The sequence below is a fragment of the Myzus persicae genome, unplaced genomic scaffold (assembly GCF_001856785.1).
Source record: "Myzus persicae strain clone G006 unplaced genomic scaffold, MPER_G0061.0, whole genome shotgun sequence".
Taxonomy (NCBI): domain Eukaryota; kingdom Metazoa; phylum Arthropoda; class Insecta; order Hemiptera; family Aphididae; genus Myzus; species Myzus persicae.
In genome coordinates, this window is record NW_019101363.1 from 282,726 (window position 1) to 307,410 (window position 24,685).

Here is a 24,685-nt window from a genome sequence, read left to right on the forward strand (position 1 = left end):
TAACGTTATTATTATTATTTATTTGTGTTAACAAAAGGAGATAATGTTATAATAATTATTATAATTTACAATTTACTATTTACCATATTATTAGTGAATCTTATTTCATTTTGTGCGCAAAATTACTAGCCGTCGAAAGTCCGAAATTTTTCTTTTATACTGTTGGTTTTTTAATAATTATTTCGCACACCGTTCTCTACACTCGGGCACGCCTCTATTGTGCACACTACTGTTGTCAATTCGAGTGATGTTTTGAAGTCCCTCGAGCCACTACAATCCAAGATGTCTAAAACCAACGTCAACGTTAGTTTTGCTTGCCAGCGTTGTTTCACGCCGATCCAATTGGACAGCTCGTTCAACAGCATCAGCGAGCACACCATCGCTGAATTGTCACGTAAGTGTTAGATTGATTGACATTTGATCTTGTCATGGTGTATCTAATGGTTGTCGTTGTTATTGCAGTGCCGATTGTCTCATGTCCGGAAGTTGATCTTGAGTCTCAGGCAAAGCACATTGATCACATGATACCCGGTTTTCACTTGAACGATTCATCCAGTGGAAATAATGGTTTTACATTGTTGGGCGAAGGAGAAACGCCGACTCTTAGCCATCAAATGAAGGTTAGTTACATGTCAACCTTGTAATTTATAAAAGAATAAGGCAAAGCAATTTATAATTTCACATTTGTTTTTTTGGTATCTTATGTATAATATTATAATCATTGTATCGTTAATTTGGGTAGGTGGCGGCCAACCTTTTCGATATTGTATCTGGAAATTCAAAGGTAAATCATCCACTATGTGATGAGTGCACCGATGTATTGATGGACATGATGGAAGAAGAGCTACAACAAGCCGAAGCGGACCACATAGATTACAGCAATTACTTGAAAGAGTTTGTACCATTTTTGTTGTATTTTAGACCATTGATACTAAATGTTAATATTATATTCATTGCTTAGACTTTCCACCGAAGAACCAGAAGACATGGATGCACTGAACAAAGAGTTGGAAGACGTTAGTAGTAAAAACATACTTTTTTATTATTTGATATATAATAGTGAATAGAGTATCAATTAAACATGTAGGTGATAAAGTTCATAAAATGTCCACGAAAAATATACGATAGGTACAGTCAGTGCAAGATAGATTGGTAAAGATGGCACACCTCACCAAGTTCTTTTTCATAAATTTATAAAAATTTCAAATTTTTGTTTTTAATTAATTAATTTTTTATTTGGCAGAATATTTGTTTTTTAAATTTATAATGTAAAATCAGTTTAAAAATGTTTTTTAAAACAATTGATTATTCTATGTTGATTTATTCAGTAATTATATCCAAATAAGGAGAATTCCTGGTTTCTTGTTATCACTTTTCCATACCAATCTAACTAACAATGACTGTACTAAACTTGTTGATAAAATTAAAGACACATATTTTTACTAACTGTGCCAATAAATAATAAATTATCACAAGCAAAGAGTATGGTGCGAGAAATGACTCTACTGCTTTTTGAAATGCATGTTTTTTAAATTTTAAATTTAGAAAAATTCTGTCTACATTTCGGTGCAATAATTGGATATCTTTGTCTGTTAGAGTAGCTACTATCATACAAATGACGATCCCTGGTATTCAGAGTTTGATGCAATAACCGGGTACTATTTTATGCCAAAAATTTTATATCAAATTTTATCAAATCTTTTTTATTTCAAAATTGAAATTATGGAGATAGTCGACTCTTTCACCTGACCTTTCAATCATTATATACTCTACTCAGAATGAGATCGTACCTCACCGGCTGACTTTTGCTCATGGACGTGGCATCGTTCCGCAGTGCTAGTCTTACAAGCTTTCTAGGTGGGGGAAGTGACTATTGCGGACAAAAATTAATTGTTGCCGAGGTACAATCTCACTCCGAATAGAGTACAGTTAATACCCAACTGTAAAATTAATCCAAAAATACAAATATGATTACAGTTGATGAAAGAAGAGAAAAAGTTGATGAGTGAACTAGCAACCTTGCAAGAGACTGAAAACGCATTAGATTGTGATATAAAAGAAGCGGAGAAAGAAAAAGAAAGATTAATTAAAGAAGAGGAGCGGTATTGGAAAGAATACAGTAAACATCGAAGGGATTGTATTCTCATAGAAGATAAACAAAAAAGGTTGGGTTTTGTTATAACATGAGTTTTGATTTTTAAATACTTGTATGAAATTTATGAATAATTTAACCTTTTTTTTTATAATTTGAAATTTAAAAGTAGATTATTTTCTTTTTACACATTTTGTTGAATATACAATATTTGTTGTAGTGTTGAATGTCAAATAATGTATACCACTTCACAATTGGCGAAGTTAAGAAAAACAAATGTGTTTAACGCAACCTTTCACATATGGCATCATGGTCATTTTGGAACCATCAACAAATTGCGATTGGGTAGATTGCCATCAGCTCCAGTGGATTGGGCAGAAATAAATGCAGCGTGGGGTCAAGTCACATTGCTGTTAGTGTCACTAGCTAGATATATGAATTTGAAATTTGAAAAATACCGTCTTGTACCTTATGGAAATCATTCTTATGTTGAAGTAAGTTATTTTAAATATTCTGTTAAGATTATTTACAAAAAAAAGTAAATTTCCCTTATAATTAATTGATATTGAATATTGCAATAACTTTCAATCACTAAATCCAGTTATTAAATCAATGTTTATTTTTTTGACAATATTCCCGAATGTTTTCAAATCAAAATTTATTTAGATACTAATTTAGTTTTTGCTAGAAATTTAAAACTTATGATAAGAGTATGGTAGGTTATAGTTTTTTTTTTTAATTTACAAAATTAATGTCATATAAAGTACTAATACTGGTCCAATGTGTTCATTTATAATTTACCGAGGTGAGTCGAGATTTCTAAGTAAAAAAGTTACTTTAGTAAATTTAGATTCGTTTATTTTGATTATCCCTAGGTTTGCCCACAAGCTAATCATATTTAAATAGTTATAAATCATATCATCAAATTTAAAGTGGTTTTTGTGAGAAGTAGTTATTAGTGTGTCGTCAGCATTAGCATCGAGAGATGGCATAAGTGAAAAACTAGTTGGAGATGGAGGCAATGTATGTCGCTTCCTAACAAGTTTAGTATGTGATTAGGTTATTGGCAAAAAAACAATTTGTCAGATAGGATACAATTAAGATAAAGTAAGCCAAGACAACTCAAATGGAATTGGTGACAATCTTCCTACCCAAACTATATTATAAGACAATATATGAAGGATACTTTTACAATACAAATTATACAAATCACAATTTGGTGACTATTTGATGCCAGAGATTAAAGACAGAGATGAGCAGTATGTTAGATAAATATATTTCTTCATCTTTTGTTAATATGTGTATACATTTTCATTATTAATAATACATTATAATATTATTAAATAATTTTAATATTATAGGTCTTGGGCGAAAAGAAGACGTTGCCACTGTATGGCCAAGGTGGCATACGCTTTGTCTGGAACACAAAATTTGATTTGGCTATGGTTGCATTTTTAGACTGCCTGCAGCAATTCAAAGAAGAAGTTGAAAAGGGTAATTCTGGATTTCATTTACCGTATAGAATGGAAAAAGGAAAAATAGAAGATTCAGCGACTGGCAATACATACAACATCCGGTAATTATATATACTCACTTTTATTAAAAATATTATTGAGCAGTAATGCTTATAATGAACTTTTTTGTTACAGAATACAATTGAATTCCGAAGAAGGTTGGACTAAAGCTCTTAAGTTTATGCTTACCAATTTAAAATGGGGCTTAGGTTGGGTATCTGCTAAGATTAATCACGAAACATAAACTTAAAAGAAATTGATTATGAATTTGAAAAATAATATAATTTGTATTTTATATTTTTTTTATAAATGTATAACTTATTAAATAGTAAATCAACAATGTACTTGGTTAAAAATTTAATTATTCAAAACAATTTTGTTGGTCAAGAACCACATTAAGCCAAAAAGAAAACTAGACGACCCATTTAAAACTTCTGATTGAGTGATTATATCTCTGATTTCTGGTATAGTGTATTCAACGACTTCAATATCTTCTCCTTCGTGTGCAAGACCTCCTCCTTCAGAAATTTTCATTTGATCAGTAACTTCGGTGTAAAAAAATGTCATAATAGAACCAGCTGTACTTAATGCAGCTCTAGAAATAAAAAAATCACAACAGTTCAATAATTTACTTTTCAATTTGTATTGTTTTTAATACATTACTAACATTATTAAGTTATAGTACCTATATAATATCAATTGTATATTTTTTTAAATATTAATTTCATTATATAGAAAACAAATTTTCATAATGTAGTGTTCTAAAAATCAATGTAATGTGTCTAATGATTGTTAATATTTGTTTTATTTTCATAAGTACCTAAAATTATTAAGTTCAAAAGTATTTTTTTATAAATGTACAGCTGCTTATTGTAAAATGTATATTATATATATTTTTTAATTTTATATAAAATTGCATAACAATATAATTGGTTTGTTCAAAACATGGGTAAGTAGTTGAAATTACTATTGAGTTCATTGGAGCTGTAGTAAAAAGATTATTTAATGCTTCATTTAAGATTATTTGGGGCATATAATATGGTGAATATCTTTTATACAGAAACAACTCTTGCCCCTCAATTTATGACAATAAAGATGTATTCATGTTAAAATATTTATTTACCCTACATTACTTCTATAATACACTGTCTTTGTAAACAGAAAAACTATAATATGAGATGTTTTATAAAAATAGGGACCTAATTATGCACTATTAATATACCTTAATAATAAGTATTAACATACTAGATCATAGTTTTTAAAGTAAAAAAACATTATAATTACATTACCTACAACTGATGATTTTTTCCATATCTGATACTTTGACTTCATAACCACATTCTTCTCGAACCTCGTCAACAGCTATTTCTTCAAGTGTCTTGTTCTTGTCTACAATACCAGCACAAAATTCTACAGTCAAACCAATACTAGGTGGATATTTTACGGTATCAATAAGTCCATCTTTTGGTCTATCACATTCTGGTATACTTTTATAGTAGACACCTACAAATAATTATATAAATTCAAAAATACAATACTATATACCAATCAATTTTCAATTGCTACCAGGTCTAAATTGTTTAACGCACACCAATGTATTTCTGGTTCTGTTGTAAATGATCACAAACACTCTACACATAAACAAAAAACCAGCCAGGTAAACAAATATATCATTATAATAATAATTTAAAGACGTTAATTACCTAATATTATTAAAGTGATTTTAATTTAGGAATTAAAATAAAAAAACTATTATCGCGATCAGGCTATTGAGAAAAATGGTACCTAGGTACATATTATTATCTATAAATGTATCTTTTTCATTCATCTTATAAATAGATAATAGGCATATTAAATATAGTTGATCAATACTGAAAACAAATTGTAAAAATTATAAATTGTATTATTAATACAACTTATTAAGTTATCCTTATAAGTAGGTCAAGTAGGGCCAGGATTTCAATGCAAAGTACATTATTATTTGAGTGCTCTAAAACAATGCATTTCTAGTAAACATAGTTAATTTTATGTAACAGACACTTAACATACTAAATGTAAATCTTTTGTTTCGCCTCATTTTACATTTTTAGAGAACTGTTTAGCATTACCAGATCATTTTATTAATTTTTAGTGTATATATTAATATATTATAGGAGCCTTTGAGGTAAATTAGCTGGGAATTCGGATTTCACAGTCATTTTCAGCATGCTTAGTAACACATAAAAACTGCGAAAAAAGGGTGTATGTTAAAACAAAAATATATTGTATTTCTTAGTTTCATGATAATTGTAATACTTAATAAGTCTTTCAACTCTAGGTAGTAGTATAGATCACAAAATAAATACTTATAAAATAAAGAGCAAAATGATTGGGTATGCAGTATGATGTAAGATATTTGAGATTATTATTTACTATTATAAATAATTACAATAATTATAACATATATTCAAATAGATATTTTTTAATTTACTTATTTATTTTTCTAACTTGTTTAAACTATTACAGTGAAAAATATTTTTATCTTCTTAAGTTGGAAATAAAAATTAGGAATGCAGTATGTTCCAACATGCTTGTTTAAATCTGACTGTAATTTGTTTTATACACTTTTGTCAAATTTGATTTATAAGACAAAATGTATTTACATTATTATATTTGACCCATTTACTATGAATATTTCAAAAAGCTATGACCATTGACTATAGAAACCTACCATATATTTATACAATTAAGTATAATTAATAACAATTAGATAATAACTAATAATGAATTAACTTAAATTTGAAACACAACCAACTTAGTAACACTTAATATACAATGTGGTGTCTAAAATATCTAATATTATACTAAATTGTTGAAACATTGTTTAGAACACGATTGCACTTATACTTTCATTAATGCATGTATTCAAATTGTGTACACCACTATTAATCATTTTTTTTTTTTGTCATGTCAATACGACCCTAGAATAATGCATTATTAGTTTTAATAAAAACAATTATATTTACCCATTATGACTATCGATTAGGTCCCATTTTATTTCATTTCCTCCCTAAACAGAAGAAAAACAAACAACTATACTGATATTTTGTGCAACATGAGATTTCAAATTAAAATTAAGATTTCGATATGTACTTGTTTAAATATCAACGAAAACGGTCTAATGAATGCCGATTCCGTGGTTTTAACAACCCTGACATCAGTAATGGGCTTCATGGTTGTTTCAAACACGTTTCCGAGTTATCTGTGCACAAGAAAAACAAAATTACAACATTGTTAAAAACTATGGAAAGCCGAAACGACGTAATAATGTGATGTGTACTAAAAAAAAATTGAATATTATCCAAGTACCGGCGTAACAATAGTTATTCAGAGCGTCGGACGAACGTCGAAATTTTTGCGGAAAACAACTTTAAATGCACAACTCTGCCTAGTTAATCGGAAAATGATACGTAACTGACGAACAACTGAGTAATACTATTTGATCGATCCCGAGCTGTCGCACAATCGGATATCAATAATAATTGTCGTCGCAGACTGTAATGCCGTATTAAATAATAAATATTATTATAATTATAGCCAATAGGTACAGAGTATTGTGTGTCCATGTCAACCGTTATCACAGTGAACACCGGTGATGATAAATATAATAAAATAAGATTCAAGACTCGAGCTTAAAGTATTATTTTTTACTATTAAATATTTAGTATGACGTATTTACTAATAAGTAATAATATGGTAATAACTAATAATATACTAATATCACTGTTCAATGACACTACGTGACGGTCGCTGTGGGTTTAAAGTTTTAAACCATATTAAATGACAACGACTACGAACAACTACTACTCTCACTGCATACTACCTACAGGGTAATTCACTAGTGACTAGGCATTCTCACTCACCTTTTTTCTTCTTCGATAATGCAGTTGTTCAACATTTGATTTTTGACATTTTTATATATATTCAAAGACCACCATTTCAAATTCTTGAGATTTTTTGTGCTTGGTTTTTAAGGAGTGTGCTGTGGAAATACAAACTTCTATTTTTCAAACGAGAACACCCCTATTCAACTATAAATTATGCAGATCACTTTTCTGAAATATTTGACCTTAAGTCAAAATAAAAATTCATACGAGTAGTTTTTTAACTTTGAGTTCTAGGGATAAAATGAGTTTATAAGCTATGGGGGCTATGGCGATTTGAAAATTGCTGTCATTTATATTGATCTATGGATATAAATAATTAGTAAAAATAGCCCGAGTACAATAATTACTGTAGATCCAATTTTACGTCTATATTCTATTTATGTAAAACCAGTTTTAAGGACTAATATCCTTAGTACAAACATTTTAATTACTAAGAAACAACTCATTCGAATTTTGAATGTGGTACATTACAGTTTTCAAAACAATTATCCACCAATTAATTAACAGTAAAAGTGGGGGGGGGGGTTCTCAATTGAAAACAGAAGTTTGTACCACCATAGGACACTCTTTAAGTAATACAAAACAATTCAAGAATTTGAAAATATTTAAATATGGTACATGAGTATATTTAAAAATTCCAAAAATCAGAATTGAATAAATTCATCATTTAATTAAAAAAATGGGAGAGAGCGAGCTTGGTGAATCATTCTGTATATCTATGATTTAGTATGACTTCGATTTTTAGACTTTTGAATTAGGTACCTATATTTACTTAATTTCATAATCCTAAGTGGTTGCTTATCGTAACGATATTATTTCATATTCGTAACACAGACCATGTCACTGAATGACAACGACTGAACTAAATATTTAGTGGACTAAGAAATAAGAATATAATATTATTGTAATTGTAAATTATAATATACCAAATACATAAAATGTGAACTATAATATTATCATAGACAAGAATACTATAATTGTGACGGTGACTTGTTATGGTGGCGTACATGGCATTTCGGAGTAGTTGTAGTCGTAGCAGTGTACATTCGGAGTACTATATCTAAATCGTGGCAGATGAGCAGCTGGACGGTAGCAACGTTATTAATTATTTATCATATTTTATTTTTCTGAGGGGCACATTGATTAGGACATTACGTCATCGCGGTCCGTCAGACACTTGGACCTCGGCTGACCGTCACTATTGAACTACTCTTCTCTCTTCAGTAGTTCAGTCATTCACCCGCTACCAGCCTGCGCTCTGCGGTGTATTCGTCATTCAGGCTTCTCAGTTCTCACACTCTTTTTCACCAGTATTCTGTCCCTCATCTGATTTTTGATTTCCTGTTACCACCTAATAAAAAACAATTTAACAACAGCCCACCCACCGAATCATATGATCGTTTTGAGTGGCCAAAATCTGTGGAAATTGTGCGGCAGAGTACGTCGCTTATCAACCGCTCGTCCGATTCGTATGGCAGATTCGAGTGTTGCACGTAAGTCGTCCATCTGGTTGCTTGCTTTTGTTCGTCTCCCAGACTAATCGTTGACAGTTATAATTAGGAAGTTCATGTTTTAAGTTGCTGTTAATATATTTTTGTCGCTGCATGTTAATTTTTGGTAATTTTCCTCTAACGCACTTGCCCAACCGTTTTACACAACTCTGTGCATATAACTTGTTGTATATAGTAGTGTGTCTGCAATGGTCACCATGTTTGCCAAATCAATATCGTCGTTTTTCTTTGCTAGGACACTAAACACGACTGTACCCAAGATGATGTCGTCCACATGCATTGAGGCGTTGTCCGCTGAAGGCCGCCAGGACTTTTACAACTCATTTGACACCGTACTCACTGACTGCGATGGTGTACTGTGGCTGCTAAACAACACCATACAGGGTGCCACAGAAGTCATGAATGGCTTCAAGGCGAACAGCAAGAAAGTGTTTTTCGTCACCAACAACAGCACCAAATCGCACACGCAGTTCTTGGAAAAGTTTCATACACTAGGATTCAAAGCTCTAGCCAACGAAGTGGTCAGTACTAGTTTCTTGGCTGCAAAATACTTAAAAGCCAATCTCGATCCGTCTAAGCAAGTGTATGTGGTCGGATCTCCAGCTATCGCATGTGAACTAGATGCTCTAAATATAAAACACTTTGGTGTTGGCGAGGATTATTTAAAAACTTCTGTTCCCACGTTCGTTGAAAACATAAAGCTCGAACCTGACGTTGGTGCTGTGTTGGTTGGATTTGACGAACATCTTAGTTATCCAAAACTATTTAGGGCTGCTTCCTACTTGAAGGATCAAAATGTCCTGTTTGTGGCAACCAACACTGACGAGAGTTTCCCAGTGCCTGGTACAGATTTAGTTATGCCTGGCACTGGTAGTCTGGTATGTGCTGTCAAAACTTGCGCCGGACGAGAGCCGTTTGTTGTTGGCAAACCGTCAAGCTATATATGCAATGTCCTAACGGAAACAAATAAAATTGACCCTTCAAGGACATTAATGATTGGTGACCGTTGCAACACTGATATACTGTTGGGTAAACGTTGTGGGTTTAAGACACTGTTGGTATTAACTGGTGTTAATAGCCTGAAAGATGTGGAAGAGTGGAGCAAGTCTGATGATCCTAAATTACTGGAATTAGTACCTGATTATTACGCTCAGAGTATCGATAGTTTAAGAGCTACATTTCCAGTGCCATTGTAATGATTAAATGACAATTATTACAATTTATTTTAAATAAATTAAAATATTAAACTAATGCATTGTAGAACAATTTTATTTTATTACATTATGTTATCACCATTTTTAGACAATTTTTAGTGGTGGATCTTAAAATGTTTTTCACATTCTGTTCAATTTAGCCATATTGTAGTTGAAAGTTATTGTTCAGCATTGATTTATTACTTCAATCATACCAACAATTATGGAATGCACTTGTGCCAATCATTATACAACGTATGATGTTTTTGGAAATGTTAATTCTTTCCTGATAAAATTTGTATTGTATTTCAAATAGTACAACTCTTGTGTTATCTGAGAATAATATGTTACCTATTGCGTTTACTTTTTTTTATGTCAATTAAATTTCTGATTTTTTGTGAATGAACAAATGTTGTAATAAATATCTTATTGTCTATCTACCAATATTTGTTTAGTTGTCATTAATATTATTTCATACTTTTTTAATATCCGTTGAATCAGTTGCCAATATTTTTAAAGTATATAACAATTAACAATTATTATGAGTTTACTTGTCTACTGGTTATTTTCTGAATAGATTTTAAGTAATATTTAAATTACTTAAACATTGCTATGTCAGATATATCATAATTCATAATTAGGTATTAAGTTATATAATATGTTATGATTATATTAATTGTTGTCTTTTAATACGATACTTGTCACCAGTGGTGGATTTATCTTAAATTTTAAATGAGGAATTTTCATAATAAAGTACTTACCACTACCACCACACCCCCATTTTTACTTACAACAAAGTTATGATGTAAATAAAATGTGGCCGAACATCCCAAGAGGTCAGGCCTAGCATGTAATTCTGTGCCACAGTTATAGGGTGGCACCACCCCCTTTGAAAAGTTGACGTGGCTGCTTCAAGGTTGAGCCTTTTAACCTGCCACTATTTGTCAAATTTGAATATTATTCATGCAGAATTAGTTTTTTTCCAATATTTATGTATGAAATTTAAAAATTATAATACTATTGTTTAACAATTTTTTGATAAATTAAGGAAAAATATTTTTCAATTTCAAAACATATTAAACCCTCTTAGTAATTGCATATTATTAATTTGAGTAATAATATGACATTGTTAACATAATATTTCTTATTAATTGATAAGAATTATTGATCAATCTGTTAAAGAGACATGATATCATTTTTCTATAGTTCCTTAAAATATTTGGTATAAATTATTATTGTTGGGGTGATGCAATACCTACTTGCAAGTTATATGTGGATTTGAGATGATTTGTCTGAGTAAGATAACCTTTCCTGAAAAGTTCGTCGTTCTAGAATTATTAATTGCAATTTTAGGACTATATAGATATTAGATAATATTATTTTAACACCATTATTAAATGTAATTACAATAATATTTTCAAACTTAATAACTAACTGTCTAACTATATACTATAATATAGAATATTTGAATGATATAGAAATACATAAAATTGTATAATTTATTTATAATAGTAAATCTATATTAAAAAACCATGGTCTTGTTTATTTATTTGTATAGGTAGTCATACTTGGCCATTATTACTGAAACTGTCATTAGTTAATGTAAACTAATTTTTTTCATTATATAGATAAGTACATTATACATGGTTTACAATTATTATCTAATTCTAAGTTTCTAATGAAGATGATCAGCTGTTTAGTATTGTTTTGGTTGTGACCTTTTGACAGAATACTGGAAAGTTCTGTTTTAATGGTCTTGTTTATACAAGAGAGTACTTGAACTTTTACTCCAATTATTCAAATTCTAATAGTTCAATGGTGTAATTAATCTGTATTGTTGTTTGCATAATATATATGCCTAACAAATATAAATTTATTTTTCTGTATTCAAGTAGAAGTGAACAGCGTATAAGGTATAACTTATAAGTATAAGCAATAGGCACCTATTTGTTTAAATTTATTTTGGTTTGCTTATTATTGACTTAAATTTGAATATCAGTAGGTATTAAAAATGTACACATTATTCATTATAAAATGGCTGTGTGAGTTGTGGTAGAATATTTCTGGTTCCAGAATAAATCCTTCCCCCGGGAAGTCAAGTTAAAAGTTCCACTTGGCACTGCTGTCTACAATATTGTCACTTGTGATTAAATGCGATTCATAATAACATTCAATATCAGGGATATCTCTCTGCTGTGTTTGAATTTTTAACCTTTGAAAATTAGTACCTACATAAAATATACTACCAAAATATTTAACTATCGGTACCAATATGTAATAATTATAACATTAGATAGGTAAATTCTTATAAAACAAGTCTAGTTTTTAAAAATTCATTAAATTTTACAAAATTTGATTTTTTATCAAGTTGATCAGGTGTGTTATTTGGTTTGGCAAGTTCAAAATATCATAGATATTATTAATAATGAAAAATAAATAAATTTATAATCAATATAACAAAATATCCTTAGAAATATTTGCTAAAAAACCAACAGACTACTTCCACTCGTTTTTCGTTCGCAATGATTTGTAATTAAATTAAAATTCAACACATCCATTACAGTTAGGTAACTGACTGTATTCAATGGAGTACACTTGGCATCTGCTTAGGTAGAGCTATCCCCAATTTTTTCTTTTTTTTTGTATGTTGTAATTAATATTTTAAAACATGATTTTTTAATGCAGGTAAGTATTTTTAAATGTTAAAAATTTGCATCCCTCCCCTTAAATTACTGTGTTATATTAACTATCATTATAAGATTAAAGAGTTACTCATTAATCATAATCAAAGAACGTATAGTTATTCTAGTTATTGAAACATGAAAAAACTAGACTAAACTGAGCCCTTGCTCAATAAATCCATACAAAAAGTAGGTACCTAATTGTCAGTTGGCGGATAGTTCTATAAAACGTTAATTGTGTATCATTATTTTTCTCGTATTTGCAAATCAACTTTAGTACATGTAGCATTGTAGCCATGTAGATATATTAAAAATAAAGTCTTGAAAAATATGATGCTGCTGAGCGCTGGGTGACATCGATCAAAGAATTACTGAGGCACTAATGTCGTCTAGGTGTATGATTTTTCTCTTATTCGGACACATATTGTTAGGGAATTGTCGTATTGACTATTGACCCTCGACATTGTTATTTATTATTATTATTATTATTATTATTATTATTATTATTATTGCAGAGTTGAGGGTCTCGTACAGAGACAAAGGCGATGTCTTGCTCGAAGAAAATTTGGAATCAAAAAATCCACATCAGCTGTTTTCTATATGGTTCAAAAAAGCTTCGGAACGCGACGACGTGAGACAGCCTAACGCCGCTTGTTTGGCTACGGCTACTAAGTAATACAAATTACTAAAATTTACGTATATATATTATAAAATAGAAGCCCTTTTGAATGTGTAGGTACGCGCGTAATATCTCTAAATGTTTCTATACTCAGCAAATTTTACTATTTTAGTACAATTTTCACCAATGGACTGGCTTAGTCTCGGGTACGGTTATTATCTACTCTTTAGAATGTTTAATGAATAAAATGTCTCAGAAAACTTTATTAGATTGCCGAAAAAAAAAAATGTATAAATCTGTAAATAAAAATTAAATGCTGTTCGTTGGTAATGTATTCAATTTTTCATTACAGTTATTCAATTAAACTAACCTTGATTTTTACACTTCAACACGTTTTTATCGGATAATATGGAACACGTAGCCTATATGCATTATTATTTATCATGGACGTTAACATTTAACATACAATTACCTGTATTAATTATACTGAACTACCCATTAGTAATAAAGTACTGTATATAACATAGAGTATGTATTTTTGTAACGTTCCGTAGGTCTGGTATTCCGTCGGCTAGATTTGTTTTACTTAAAGCTTTCGACGAATCGGGTTACACGTTTTTTACAAACTCAGAAAGCCGCAAGGGCCGAGAAATTGTGAGTACCTCATCACCTTGTTTTAATACATATTTTAATGTATATGTTAATAAGCTGCCACGGGAGCTTCAAGATCTTGGAAGCCAATAATATGGTGACAAAATTTTTTTCTTTTAAATGAACACTTTCTGACTCAAAAATTCGAACTATATGAAATAATATGATTATTTAATAATATATTTTGGTCACCGACACGTCAAAGTCATATTAGAAGTAAATTGTACATCGCATTATTATATTGATCGGAAATTTGTGTTACAAAGACGACGTGAATTTCATTATAGTATAGCTGGTTAGGTTGGGTTAGGTTAACCCATCCTAACTTAACCTACTCAGTAAATAGCTGTAAAAGTACATGCATTAAAATATTAAAATTGCTAGGAAGAAAACCCAGTTGCAGCCATGACGATATATTGGGACGCGCTGGACCGATCTGTAAGTTTTGATTTATAATACATTGCTATAGGATCTTGCTGTTCTACAGGTTATCATATCTCGGGACTTATTGCACTAAAAAAATGGAAAATATGTGCTTATATGTACCTCAAAAATGTAATTATATGCACTAAAAACATATACATGGTTGAATAATCATAATTTTTTTTTAAATGAAGTACCTATCACCTAATATTAACAATATACATATTATTTCCCACAATAATATAAGTCTAGAGTCCGGATTTGTATGCACTCAAAAAACTTCAAAATATGCACTTGATATGCTTTTATTTTTTAAAAATAATATGCAAAAATATGCTCTTATACCCAAAATATGTGCATTTTAATATTTTTTTTAAAATTTCTTCCATAAATAATAATTCAATAAAATTAGATAAACTTCATTTTTTAATTATAGACATTGACTTTAAACATTTATTAAAGAACAGTAAATATTTAATAAAGAGCAATCCATGTTTTTATTAAAGTTGGAATAGTGCTTCGACTTTTCGGCATTTTAAAATGTATAAATTGTAATGAAATGACAATTTTAATTTATAAATTTACGGAACGCGAATTACGAAATGATATATGGGCACTACAATTTACTGGCGATAACATACGGAGAATAACATTTATTTCCCAAAAATACGTAATGAACTAATAATTTCAACGATGAAATTGAAACAAAATATTTGGTCTAATAAACTTTTATACAAAATATGCTTGAATATGCAAAAATTTTTAAATATGCAGTCATCTCTAAAATATGCATTTATATGCAAAATAAACTTTTTTCTATTCATTATCTGTTACACAAATCGTCCACATTTCTTACTCCCATCGAAATGCATACACTCATTACAAATATGTAAATGCATACAAATCTGGACTCTAAATATAACTATTTGAAAATGAACTAATATTAAATACCTAACTAATATAATATTTCTTTTCCACATAATGTTCTAAAGTTATAAAATAATTTATTAAAAAGTAAATTAAAAACCATATTTTTGCGTCAGCCAATCTAAACTTTATATTTGAAATAGGTATTACTCATATACATTTTTTAACCAGTCGAAAAAATTGAAATTTTTTTATTTTCCACCATTTAATTATGAATATGGGTGAAGAAAATCGTTAAGTAAAATTGTAGGCAAAATCTGTAAAATAGAGAAACTAAAATGTCGTAGTAAGTGCTATAGGCCACGAACCCTGAATTAAAGTATAATATATAGTATTATATGTAATATGCGTTACCGACAGTTAATTGTGTACACTCTAATATAATTGAATTTTCGTTAATATATTTAGTTTAATGTAAAAGTATAGGTACGGATCGAAGGGGTTGTGGAGAAAATCGATGAAAACGAATCCACGGCGTATTTCGATACGAGACCAAAGAGCAGTCAAATCGGTGCTCATGTAAGTCGGCAGAGCACTGTAATAGATGGCAGAAAATCACTTTCCGATCAAAATGAAAAGCTCGAAGTTGAGTACGCCGAAAAACCTGTGCCCCGACCGTCGTATTGGTAAGCAGATGAGCATATACGGTGTCGTGTGCCCGTGTTTATGTTATTAATATATCTTATGGTTGGGAATACCTACCGGCTAACGATTATAGACACTTAATTTTGGTTGACTACAAGTTTACCCAAATTCTTTCTGATGTAGGATTTAATAGAAATGCCTTTCGACTTTACGTGAATAATTTACCAGTGAAAAACACTTGCTATTTTATCGAAAATCGAGACATTCAGAACCCCCTTCATAACCTCGCTTTCGTTATTTTCCTTAAGTCAATAGGTATGTACAATGTACTCAATTATAGTGGTGGAAGTGAATTCCATTCATAATAATGTTAGTCTGACTCAGTGAGTCTACATTTTTTTCTGCAGGTGGAAGAGCGAGTGGTCAGTTATTTTCGCAGTTTAAGGGGGTGGGGGTGGGCTAACCTTTTGCCCCGAAATCCTCCCTTGCAATAGTTCTACCCTAAATTTATAAAAATCGCTCGATACAAAATTATAATATCGCGAGATGGGGAGCTTCTATAGATTTTAGATTCAGGCTACTCGTGCTTAATACTCAGAAATCTTATTTTTGTTTACAGGAACGGCTACAAAATAATACCCAAAATGATGGAGTTTTGGCAAGGGCAGAGTGACAGGCTGCACGATCGCATTGTATTCGAACGGGATGAGCTCGTGGCCAAAAAGAAAATCGCCAGTCATGCCGGCGAAAACGGTTGGGTATTTTACCGTCTTTCTCCGTAACGTTGCCTCGTATTATACAGATGTCCCATTTTACCTCTCGTGTATCGACATAAATGTATTATCAAAATAAGAACGTAGACTTCCAATTAATTTTTTTTTTTCATAGATGGTGATGTACCTACCTAGTATGATAAGTGTTATAGGATATTAATAAGAATTAAAAAAAATTAAACTATAAAATATACTAAGTAACTACAAAATATGTTTAAAAAATAAATTTCCAATTTTTTTCAGTGTTTGTCTTTGAGACTTATTTTATATTTATTGTCATTGATAACGCAGGTATTATTGAAAATTGAGTTCTTTGAAAATTAAATGGTAAAATAGTACCTACCTGAAAATGTTAAATTTATATGCTGAATCAAAATTATCTTGATGCGCGCGGTTCCAGTTCAAACGATCGCAGTCTATATAGCAATACAATGCATACTTCTTCCATTAGATAGTGCTTAATTTGTATTTAAGTTTCTGTTTAGTAAAAGTATACAATTAACTTTTAATACCACCTAACCTACGGCGAAAAAACCACTAATATATTCAAAGAATTCAAAAATTCTACTTGATAGTTATTGATTTCATAATCATCATCACAAATTATTTATTATTTTTAAATTATTTTAAATTTCATCAATATTTTAATTATTGATCAATCGTGTATGTAACGTCCATAACTGCTATTTGCGGTAATATTCGCTACAGAATTGTCCAAAATTGGTATAGGCAATTAAAAAATATTCAGTTAAATTCTACATACAATTAATAGTGTTGAAGCTATGCCGTTGAACGGCTGTTGCAATGCAACGGAGATTTTTTTTTAAGTGAAACTTATTTAGGCGCTGTAGAGTAAAATGGATTTTCGGGCTCGGCCGTTGTGACCAAAAAACGTTACGACCGTGGCTCACTCGACAGGGTCCAATGAGATGATCGGATTTTGCCGGCGCCGGTCATCGCGTTTCTCCTAGAGCAGTAAATATGCCGGCGCCAGCGAACTGACTGACCGGCGAATAATGTCACTGTCTGTCAAGCCTAACCGATTTTTTATATCGTATTCCAATCGTCCAATATCGCATGTTATATTGACGAGTTTTTTCAAACTTTTTATCGACTAATTATTTAACTAATCAATAAAAATATCAAAAATCGGGCTTCTTACGTTTCTAGATAAAATTCTCCTCTACAATTTTTATAATAGGTATTTGTACTGTAAACCGCTTCGATAAGCCGTATTATTTGAAGTACGAAACCATGTTTTACGGTCGATTTTTTTCTACTGTGACGGCCTGTCGGCCTCATAAGAGGACGTGTCACCAAAACGTGTATGCGTGCAACGGCCCAGAGGATGCGCTGTCAGGGGTTTTCAAGATCCGCTACCTTTATGCCGCCGTGGTTAATAATTATAATTATATTTTTTTTTTATTATTATTATTAGCCTTCATAGAAAATTTTAGCTCAACAATTAAAAATATTATTTATAGTAAAGCACAAAAGCTTATCGCTGGCGGTGCGTACTCGTCAAAAACCGGTTATGAACTTCGAAGCGGTTGTTGTGGCGGATCGGGGGTAACGAACGTTATCGAACGCTGCCGTAACAAACCGCAGCAGCACCAATCGGTTGTAATTGTATGCGTTTTTCGTATAAAACATTAGTTTGCGTGTTTCAATAATATGGGTTACCGAGTGGTGTAATTGTACTGACACCCATGAACAAAATTGTAGAGGAGATTTTTATCTGATTCTTACGGTAGCCAGATATTTGATATCTTAAAAACGTCATGAATTATATCACGACTAATAATACACTTTTTAAACTATTCAAAAGCTATTTTAGGACTTGGAAATGAAATTTCAAAAATCAGTTTTCTTTCGGAACCAGATATAACTCTCCTCAACAATTTTGTTCATAGGTGTTTTTTAAGATAAAACCACTCAGTAACCCATGTTATTGGTACGCGCAAACATGTTTTTAAAGGAATTTTTCGAGTGATTTTTTTCCGTGACACTTCCTCATAACAACAATTTAACTCAAAACTGGACGGTAGATGTCTGCCGGCAAAATCATAGACCTCTTACTGCTAGACGAGAACTGTATCAATATCTCGCAGTTAAGTAAACCATCTTTACGAAAAAATAGTGACGTAGGATGTAGCCTGTTTTTACGACAAATTATAATAATCTAGATTCGTTCCTAAAGTTTAAATGCGTAAAACTGCTACACAGTATTTTTTTTAAAATCGACCTTTCAGCGCTCCTGGCGGTTAATGCCCGCCCTAAATGCCCTTCAAGTTACGACTCACTTTTCGACGCCGAGACTACACCGTAGGTATTTATCTACATCGACTACATCGTGGTTTGGACCATAGACCTAAACTAAAGTTATCTTCATATAAATAATAACCAACTTGTCTTATCTTTGTATAATAATAGTAATAATTTAATTTCAGTTAACAATTTTTTATTTTTCCATGACAAACTTAATATTTGATCTATTACCATTTGTGAAGAAGTTTCACTTTTATAGCAATACGTACGATTTTTTTAGTTTATTTATTTTAATCAGAATAATAGGAATACAATTTATATAGTTATTTACATAGCATATTGAATAAAACCGCATCTTACTTAAAAACGAATCCGGAATGGTTAATTATACCTATTTCTATTATTACTCGATTAAGTGAATTACATTTTTAAATGATTGCTGTTTGTGTGAATGTTTTTCTACAGCCTGCTATCTACCTACATCAGCGGTTAAACAAAGAACATTAAAACCAGTATCATAAATGTGATGCAAAATTTCACGAATCACACGATCAGTTATTAGATTACGCCGTTCAATATTTGCAGCTTCATTATGCTCAAAAAACAGAGTCTTGTTCTATTGGGTCAATATCATTTGCTTCGTCTATTCTTTGTGAATACATGCAAACTGGTAAACCGAGTTATTGATTTAACAAATTACGAACATTCGAAATATCTTCAGTTTCTTATGGGTAGGTACTAGGTACCTCTAATCTTGTTTTTGATTAAAACATTTTTTAAATTTTTTAATTTAAACCTTTGGAAGTTCTTATGAATTGTTACCAAGCACGTATTTATCTCACGTCCATAAATTGGTTTTTAATATCTCTTTTGATTTAATGACTAAATTGTACGTACATGTGCCATGTGCGTTATTAATATCATGTTATTGTATATGATGCGGATGATGGTTGGTCCCGCATGGCGAATACACTCGCTTGAGATATTTTATTACACAAACAAATATTAGCAGTGACTTCAATGAACGAAAGATTTACCTAAACACAACCTAAAATGACACGTTTGCATCAATATTTTTTAGTTTATATGGATTTTCCCATTTGCATGAACCTCTTCGGTCATTGCACTAAACCGACTCAGCCCCAAGGATCCTCTTCAATGTTCCAATATAATTACCTAGTATATAATTAGTTTTCATCCCGTTGTATTAACGGCTTCCGTTCTCTCCTTAGGCGTAGCCTGATGAATTTATATAGGTGGGCATAACCTATAAAATTACTGGTACATAACATGTTATATTGTACAAGTGTAACGAAAAAAATTTAAGGGATGAGGTGGCTAAACAACATTTCACGGGGGCTTTAGCTTTTAACCTTCCCCCATTCAACGCCTATGGTTCCATCGTAATAATATTTCTCACTCCGATTGCCATCTCCTTCGTCGCAACACAGTTTTCCTCGCTTGACACTATACCTGGTTCGTTAGGTTGCCTACTCAACCGAATTTATTAGCATTTTGGAAGAGATACATTAGATTGCTTATTTAATACAAATCCGGGCGTGGTTCGAACTCAATTCGTCGAGTCAAACTTGATTTGTCCTTCCAATCAATTGAGAATTCGTTTTCCAATGATATACATATATTGTTAAATGTTAATTTCAACAAATCAAAATAAAATATGATAAACCGCTGGTTTATAGTTTTTTTTTACCTCCAATGTTTTATCACATTTGATAAATGTTCCTAATGTTTCCTGTACCAACTTATCTCTTATTATTAATATATTTTTTTTAACGTGTCAATAATAATACATTAGATAGGTAATAACTATGTAACACACTCATATATGATATATATATATATATTGTATCAATAACTAAATAGTCATGCGGGTTAATATTCGTAATAAATTATTACTAATAATCTTATATAACAAATGAATGAATGTATCGTTGAATAGTAACCAAAGTAATTCACTTACTATTTTTTGTATTACTAATATGTATATAACTTATTAGTTATTACAGCTATTAAAATTATTAAAATGTAAGAAGTAATTAATTTGACCATTTTTTTTAAAGATTTTCTGAATATTTACGTATACATATATATTATTTTATATATTTAAATATGTCAGCATATTCCATGCTATTACAAGTTACAACAATAATTATACAATTTTACAAAATGTGATGTTGTGTTAGTTGTGCTGAGTCGTAATAATTGGTTAGGTTATACTTATATATTGAATATAAAATAAAAATACTGAAACAAGTATGGATTGGAATAACTTTTAATTTTAAAGTAGTTCTATGAATTTTGCAATGTAGGTACTATATAACGTACTGTGTATACATAAATGCATAATAAAATGTGCATATATGGCTACACTTATATGTTAATATAATATATATAGCACAATATTATATTAAAGAATTAAAAAAAATTCATAACTATATAGTTACCGAATTAACCAAAGTTATCTTATTTTCATTTATTTTTGAAATTGATTAATCAATTTTATTTACGTCATTCTGCTTAATAAAAATATTGTCAATTGCATTTTTATAATTTTAGATAGGTTACATTTTCAAGAGAGGGAAAGTTTACGAAGTGTAATATTATGATTTTATCTTCCAAAATCTAAAAATGTTAATCGTTTATTGGATAACCAACTAGTCACATGTATGTACCTACACAAGTCCTTGAATCTACGTTGATATTATTGCCTAATAGTCGATTGCATTAAAAACGTGATAAACCTATATTTTGTTTTATGTACCTATTTCAATAATAAACAATTTTAATGCAAATACCACGTGCCTCTTTGACTTCGCACATAAAAACGCCTATACAATTTTCCCTACTTCGATGTAGAGTTGATTAACTGTTATCAAATTTAAAAGTAAGGACATTGTAAAAAATACTTTTTAATAGTGTTCAATGAAAGGTGCAGATAAAGATAATTATTTAAAAAAATGTTTAAAATACTTATTTAAATAATGAGTAAAAATAAGTATTTGAACACAAATACAGATTTGTTTAAATATGCGAATATACTTTCAAATTGCTTATACGAGTATATTATAAACAGTTAAAAAGTTAATACATTTGTAAGGCGGAAAAAACACATACAAGTGTGCAGTGGCGTATATACGAATTATTTTCACTATGGGCCAATTTATCAATTATCACTAGTCAAGCAGCATAGCCATAATCATAGGTACATTTTTAAGGGAGCAGCTGCGTGGTTATATAGTTAATAATTATGACATATTATACAGTACAAATAAAAATTGCGCAATTCAATTTTGTAATTATTATGTAAAATTAATTTTTTGTTTCTTTTTTAAAAATATTGACAGTGTCGTTTGTATATTTTAATGTTATCTTACTATGAATTTAACATCAAAGTCAATAAGTCATTAAAGCAAGTCCCGTGAATATAACATTTCCTTGTTGATTCCTCAAAAATGACTTTAATCAACCGGCTAACTAAATAATGGAGAAAAACTGTAAACAGTGTAAATATACATGCAATGCTTTAATTGAACCTGCAATTTCACTATGGGCCTAGGGGGTCTAGGGGGTGGACTAGGGGGTCTCCCCCCTATATACGCCACTGCAAGTGTGGTAACCGGTAGTTAGTTGGTCATGGTAAATTAAATACGAGCTGATAACGATGGTATAATAGTCACGATTTTCAATGAAGAAATTGGAGTGTATCGATACATATGGAGTCGATTTTGAGCGTTCAAGAAATTACCCGTGCTATAATATTCAAGCGATACGCACCGACACGAGTCGATACGTAACTATTCATCCCTGTCGATTCATATCGAATTTTTCTTCTTGAAAATCTTGACTATCATAAATTATAGTTGTCTGTATGTTTCTTATAAATAGGTACCTCTATGACTCTTTAATTGTAGTATTGTAAATATTAGTTAATTTGGATTGAGTAAATGGTAAAAAACTAAAAACAATTTCAACATGTCCATCCACGGCCTACGCAATAATATATTTAATATCTGTTTTTTTAATAATTTACATTAAATCACACTATACCTATTTACGTCTGAGGCATTTTCCTATACGACCGATGAGCTATTTTAGTATAGGCTAGGAGATAATATATAATTCCCAGTTTCAAGTTTGTACAATCCCTAAACCCCCATTCGCAGATGAGTTTATCTTCCTTGTCTTCTGCGTATGTGGTTGAGTCTGACCATAATATGCTTTTGGAGTAGTTATGTAATATCTATTGGTTATTGTATTATTACGTTTCTATGTGATAATGTATATTTAGTGTTAATAATTAGTTAATTGAAGTGTTAATGTATTTTTAAATTAGATATAGCCAATAAAGTAAAGCAGTAACCAAGATCCTAGATTACTGAGTCAGGTTGTTTTAAAACTTCATGTACAGGTGGAATTGAAGGTTGTTTCATTCTAGATATGATATTTAAAAGTGTATCTTTAAATAGCAACAAACATACCAATACCGAGCTAGTACTTATCTACCAATCTCAACATTATAAATGTATTTTAAGTTCATAATAATATACCTATACTAATAGCTATCCAGGGGTAAAAGTGGTATAAAATGGCAAGGGGTAATTCGTATTTTACATTAATCTTTCCTTACAATGTTTTCCTATACCAACAAATGTTTTCTCAAAATATTGATTTTAACGGATAAGAAGTTATTTTGACTAAGCTTGAATGCCTCTGCGTACCAGTGTACTGAGTGAATCCCCTGCGATCTCCACTTATTTAACCCCTATGTCTACTCCGTAGGTACTAGCTGTCAGCCTGGATGTAAAACTAGTTACCTATGCGTTAGTAAGAACAAATTAGTGCATACTACGCTCTCGATACACACTGTTCATAACAATGTATTGGACCATTGTAATATTATGACTTTTTATTTACTTACTTCATAGTTGTTATTTTTTTAAACTTTAAAGTATACAATATTGGTGAAATTTGTGTTTATATCTTTGGTACTTTTGTGGTTATGACGTTATACTATCAGCTGTATGCCTATGTTACATACCTATATTATATATGAATTTATATTCTCTACTCTTGGATAACCGGTCGAGTGACTAATCGTTTTTTGGAATAAGTCTTAACTTTTAGTTTATCTTATAGGCAGGTATATGCACATAATATTATAAAATCTAATAATTTCCATGCATTTTTGCTTTGTTGACATAACGTGAACTTTTCGTAATAGTAATTTTTGTAGTTTGATATTCACGATAATATAGTAATCTATTAGATTTTTATTTAATTAAAAAACTAGTTTAAAATAAACATTTTGTTTTATGAATTCATTTCAGACAGCAAACAGTAAAGTTATTAATAGGTACTCTAAATCAACTGGCTCGGTATTATGTATAACCAAATCAAAATAATTTATGAACGCACTTATACCTATAAGTATTTTTGTTTCGACTACAAACTCGTCGTCTTTCGTCGCTGACGGAGTCGATGGGTGAGTGGATTACGGCCAA

At 30.5% G+C, this 24,685-nt stretch overlaps 3 protein-coding genes across 5 annotated transcripts; 2 read left to right on the forward strand and 1 right to left on the reverse strand.

The window, feature by feature from the left end:
- The first annotated feature begins 78 nt into the window (after positions 1 to 78).
- On the forward strand, positions 79 to 3,939 carry LOC111028827 (beclin-1-like protein). Its single transcript, XM_022307589.1, has 8 exons — positions 79 to 394; positions 463 to 620; positions 743 to 894; positions 962 to 1,016; positions 1,978 to 2,165; positions 2,313 to 2,586; positions 3,454 to 3,668; positions 3,742 to 3,939. The coding sequence occupies exons 1-8, from the start codon at positions 283 to 285 to the stop codon at positions 3,848 to 3,850; spliced, it is 1,263 nt and encodes a 420-aa protein (XP_022163281.1). The 5' UTR covers positions 79 to 282; the 3' UTR covers positions 3,851 to 3,939.
- Positions 3,881 to 7,247, reverse strand: LOC111028828 (uridine diphosphate glucose pyrophosphatase-like). Of its 2 annotated transcripts, none has more exons than XM_022307591.1 (6): positions 6,926 to 7,247; positions 6,739 to 6,847; positions 6,612 to 6,655; positions 5,173 to 5,237; positions 4,896 to 5,109; positions 3,881 to 4,201 (listed from the first exon to the last, which is right to left on the reverse strand). In XM_022307591.1, the coding sequence occupies exons 2-6, from the start codon at positions 6,817 to 6,819 to the stop codon at positions 3,964 to 3,966; spliced, it is 642 nt and encodes a 213-aa protein (XP_022163283.1). In that variant the 5' UTR covers positions 6,820 to 6,847; positions 6,926 to 7,247; the 3' UTR covers positions 3,881 to 3,963. The 2 variants fall into 2 exon arrangements, with proteins under 2 accessions (XP_022163283.1, XP_022163282.1); XM_022307590.1 differs by having other exon boundaries at positions 3,882 to 4,201; positions 6,955 to 7,244.
- Positions 7,248 to 8,670: 1,423 nt separating this feature from the next.
- LOC111028800 (pyridoxine-5'-phosphate oxidase) lies at positions 8,671 to 17,137 on the forward strand. 2 transcript variants are annotated; one of them, XM_022307559.1, is made up of 6 exons: positions 8,671 to 9,025; positions 13,433 to 13,589; positions 14,091 to 14,190; positions 14,572 to 14,625; positions 15,964 to 16,163; positions 16,742 to 17,137. In XM_022307559.1, the coding sequence occupies exons 1-6, from the start codon at positions 8,926 to 8,928 to the stop codon at positions 16,902 to 16,904; spliced, it is 774 nt and encodes a 257-aa protein (XP_022163251.1). In that variant the 5' UTR covers positions 8,671 to 8,925; the 3' UTR covers positions 16,905 to 17,137. The 2 variants fall into 2 exon arrangements, with proteins under 2 accessions (XP_022163251.1, XP_022163250.1); XM_022307558.1 differs by lacking the exons at positions 13,433 to 13,589; positions 14,091 to 14,190; positions 14,572 to 14,625; positions 15,964 to 16,163; positions 16,742 to 17,137 and adding an exon at positions 9,279 to 10,682 and having other exon boundaries at positions 8,672 to 9,025.
- Positions 17,138 to 24,685: the final 7,548 nt, after the last annotated feature.

Excerpts from the sequence above, each read along its gene's own strand:
- LOC111028800 (XM_022307558.1), top strand. The coding sequence starts at position 9,304 with ATGATGTCGTCCACATGCATTGAGGCGTTGTCCGCTGAAGGCCGCCAG.
- LOC111028827 (XM_022307589.1), top strand. The coding sequence starts at position 283 with ATGTCTAAAACCAACGTCAACGTTAGTTTTGCTTGCCAGCGTTGTTTC. Across the intron at positions 621-742 it reads CTCTTAGCCATCAAATGAAG|GTGGCGGCCAACCTTTTCGA; the intron begins GTTAGTTACATG and ends TAATTTGGGTAG. Across the intron at positions 3,669-3,741 it reads GGCAATACATACAACATCCG|AATACAATTGAATTCCGAAG; the intron begins GTAATTATATAT and ends TTTTTGTTACAG.
- LOC111028828 (XM_022307591.1), bottom strand. The coding sequence starts at position 6,819 with ATGAAGCCCATTACTGATGTCAGGGTTGTTAAAACCACGGAATCGGCA. Across the intron at positions 5,110-5,172 it reads CGTTAAACAATTTAGACCTG|GTGTCTACTATAAAAGTATA; the intron begins GTAGCAATTGAA and ends AATTATTTGTAG. Across the intron at positions 4,202-4,895 it reads GAAAAAATCATCAGTTGTAG|AGCTGCATTAAGTACAGCTG; the intron begins GTAATGTAATTA and ends TTTTATTTCTAG.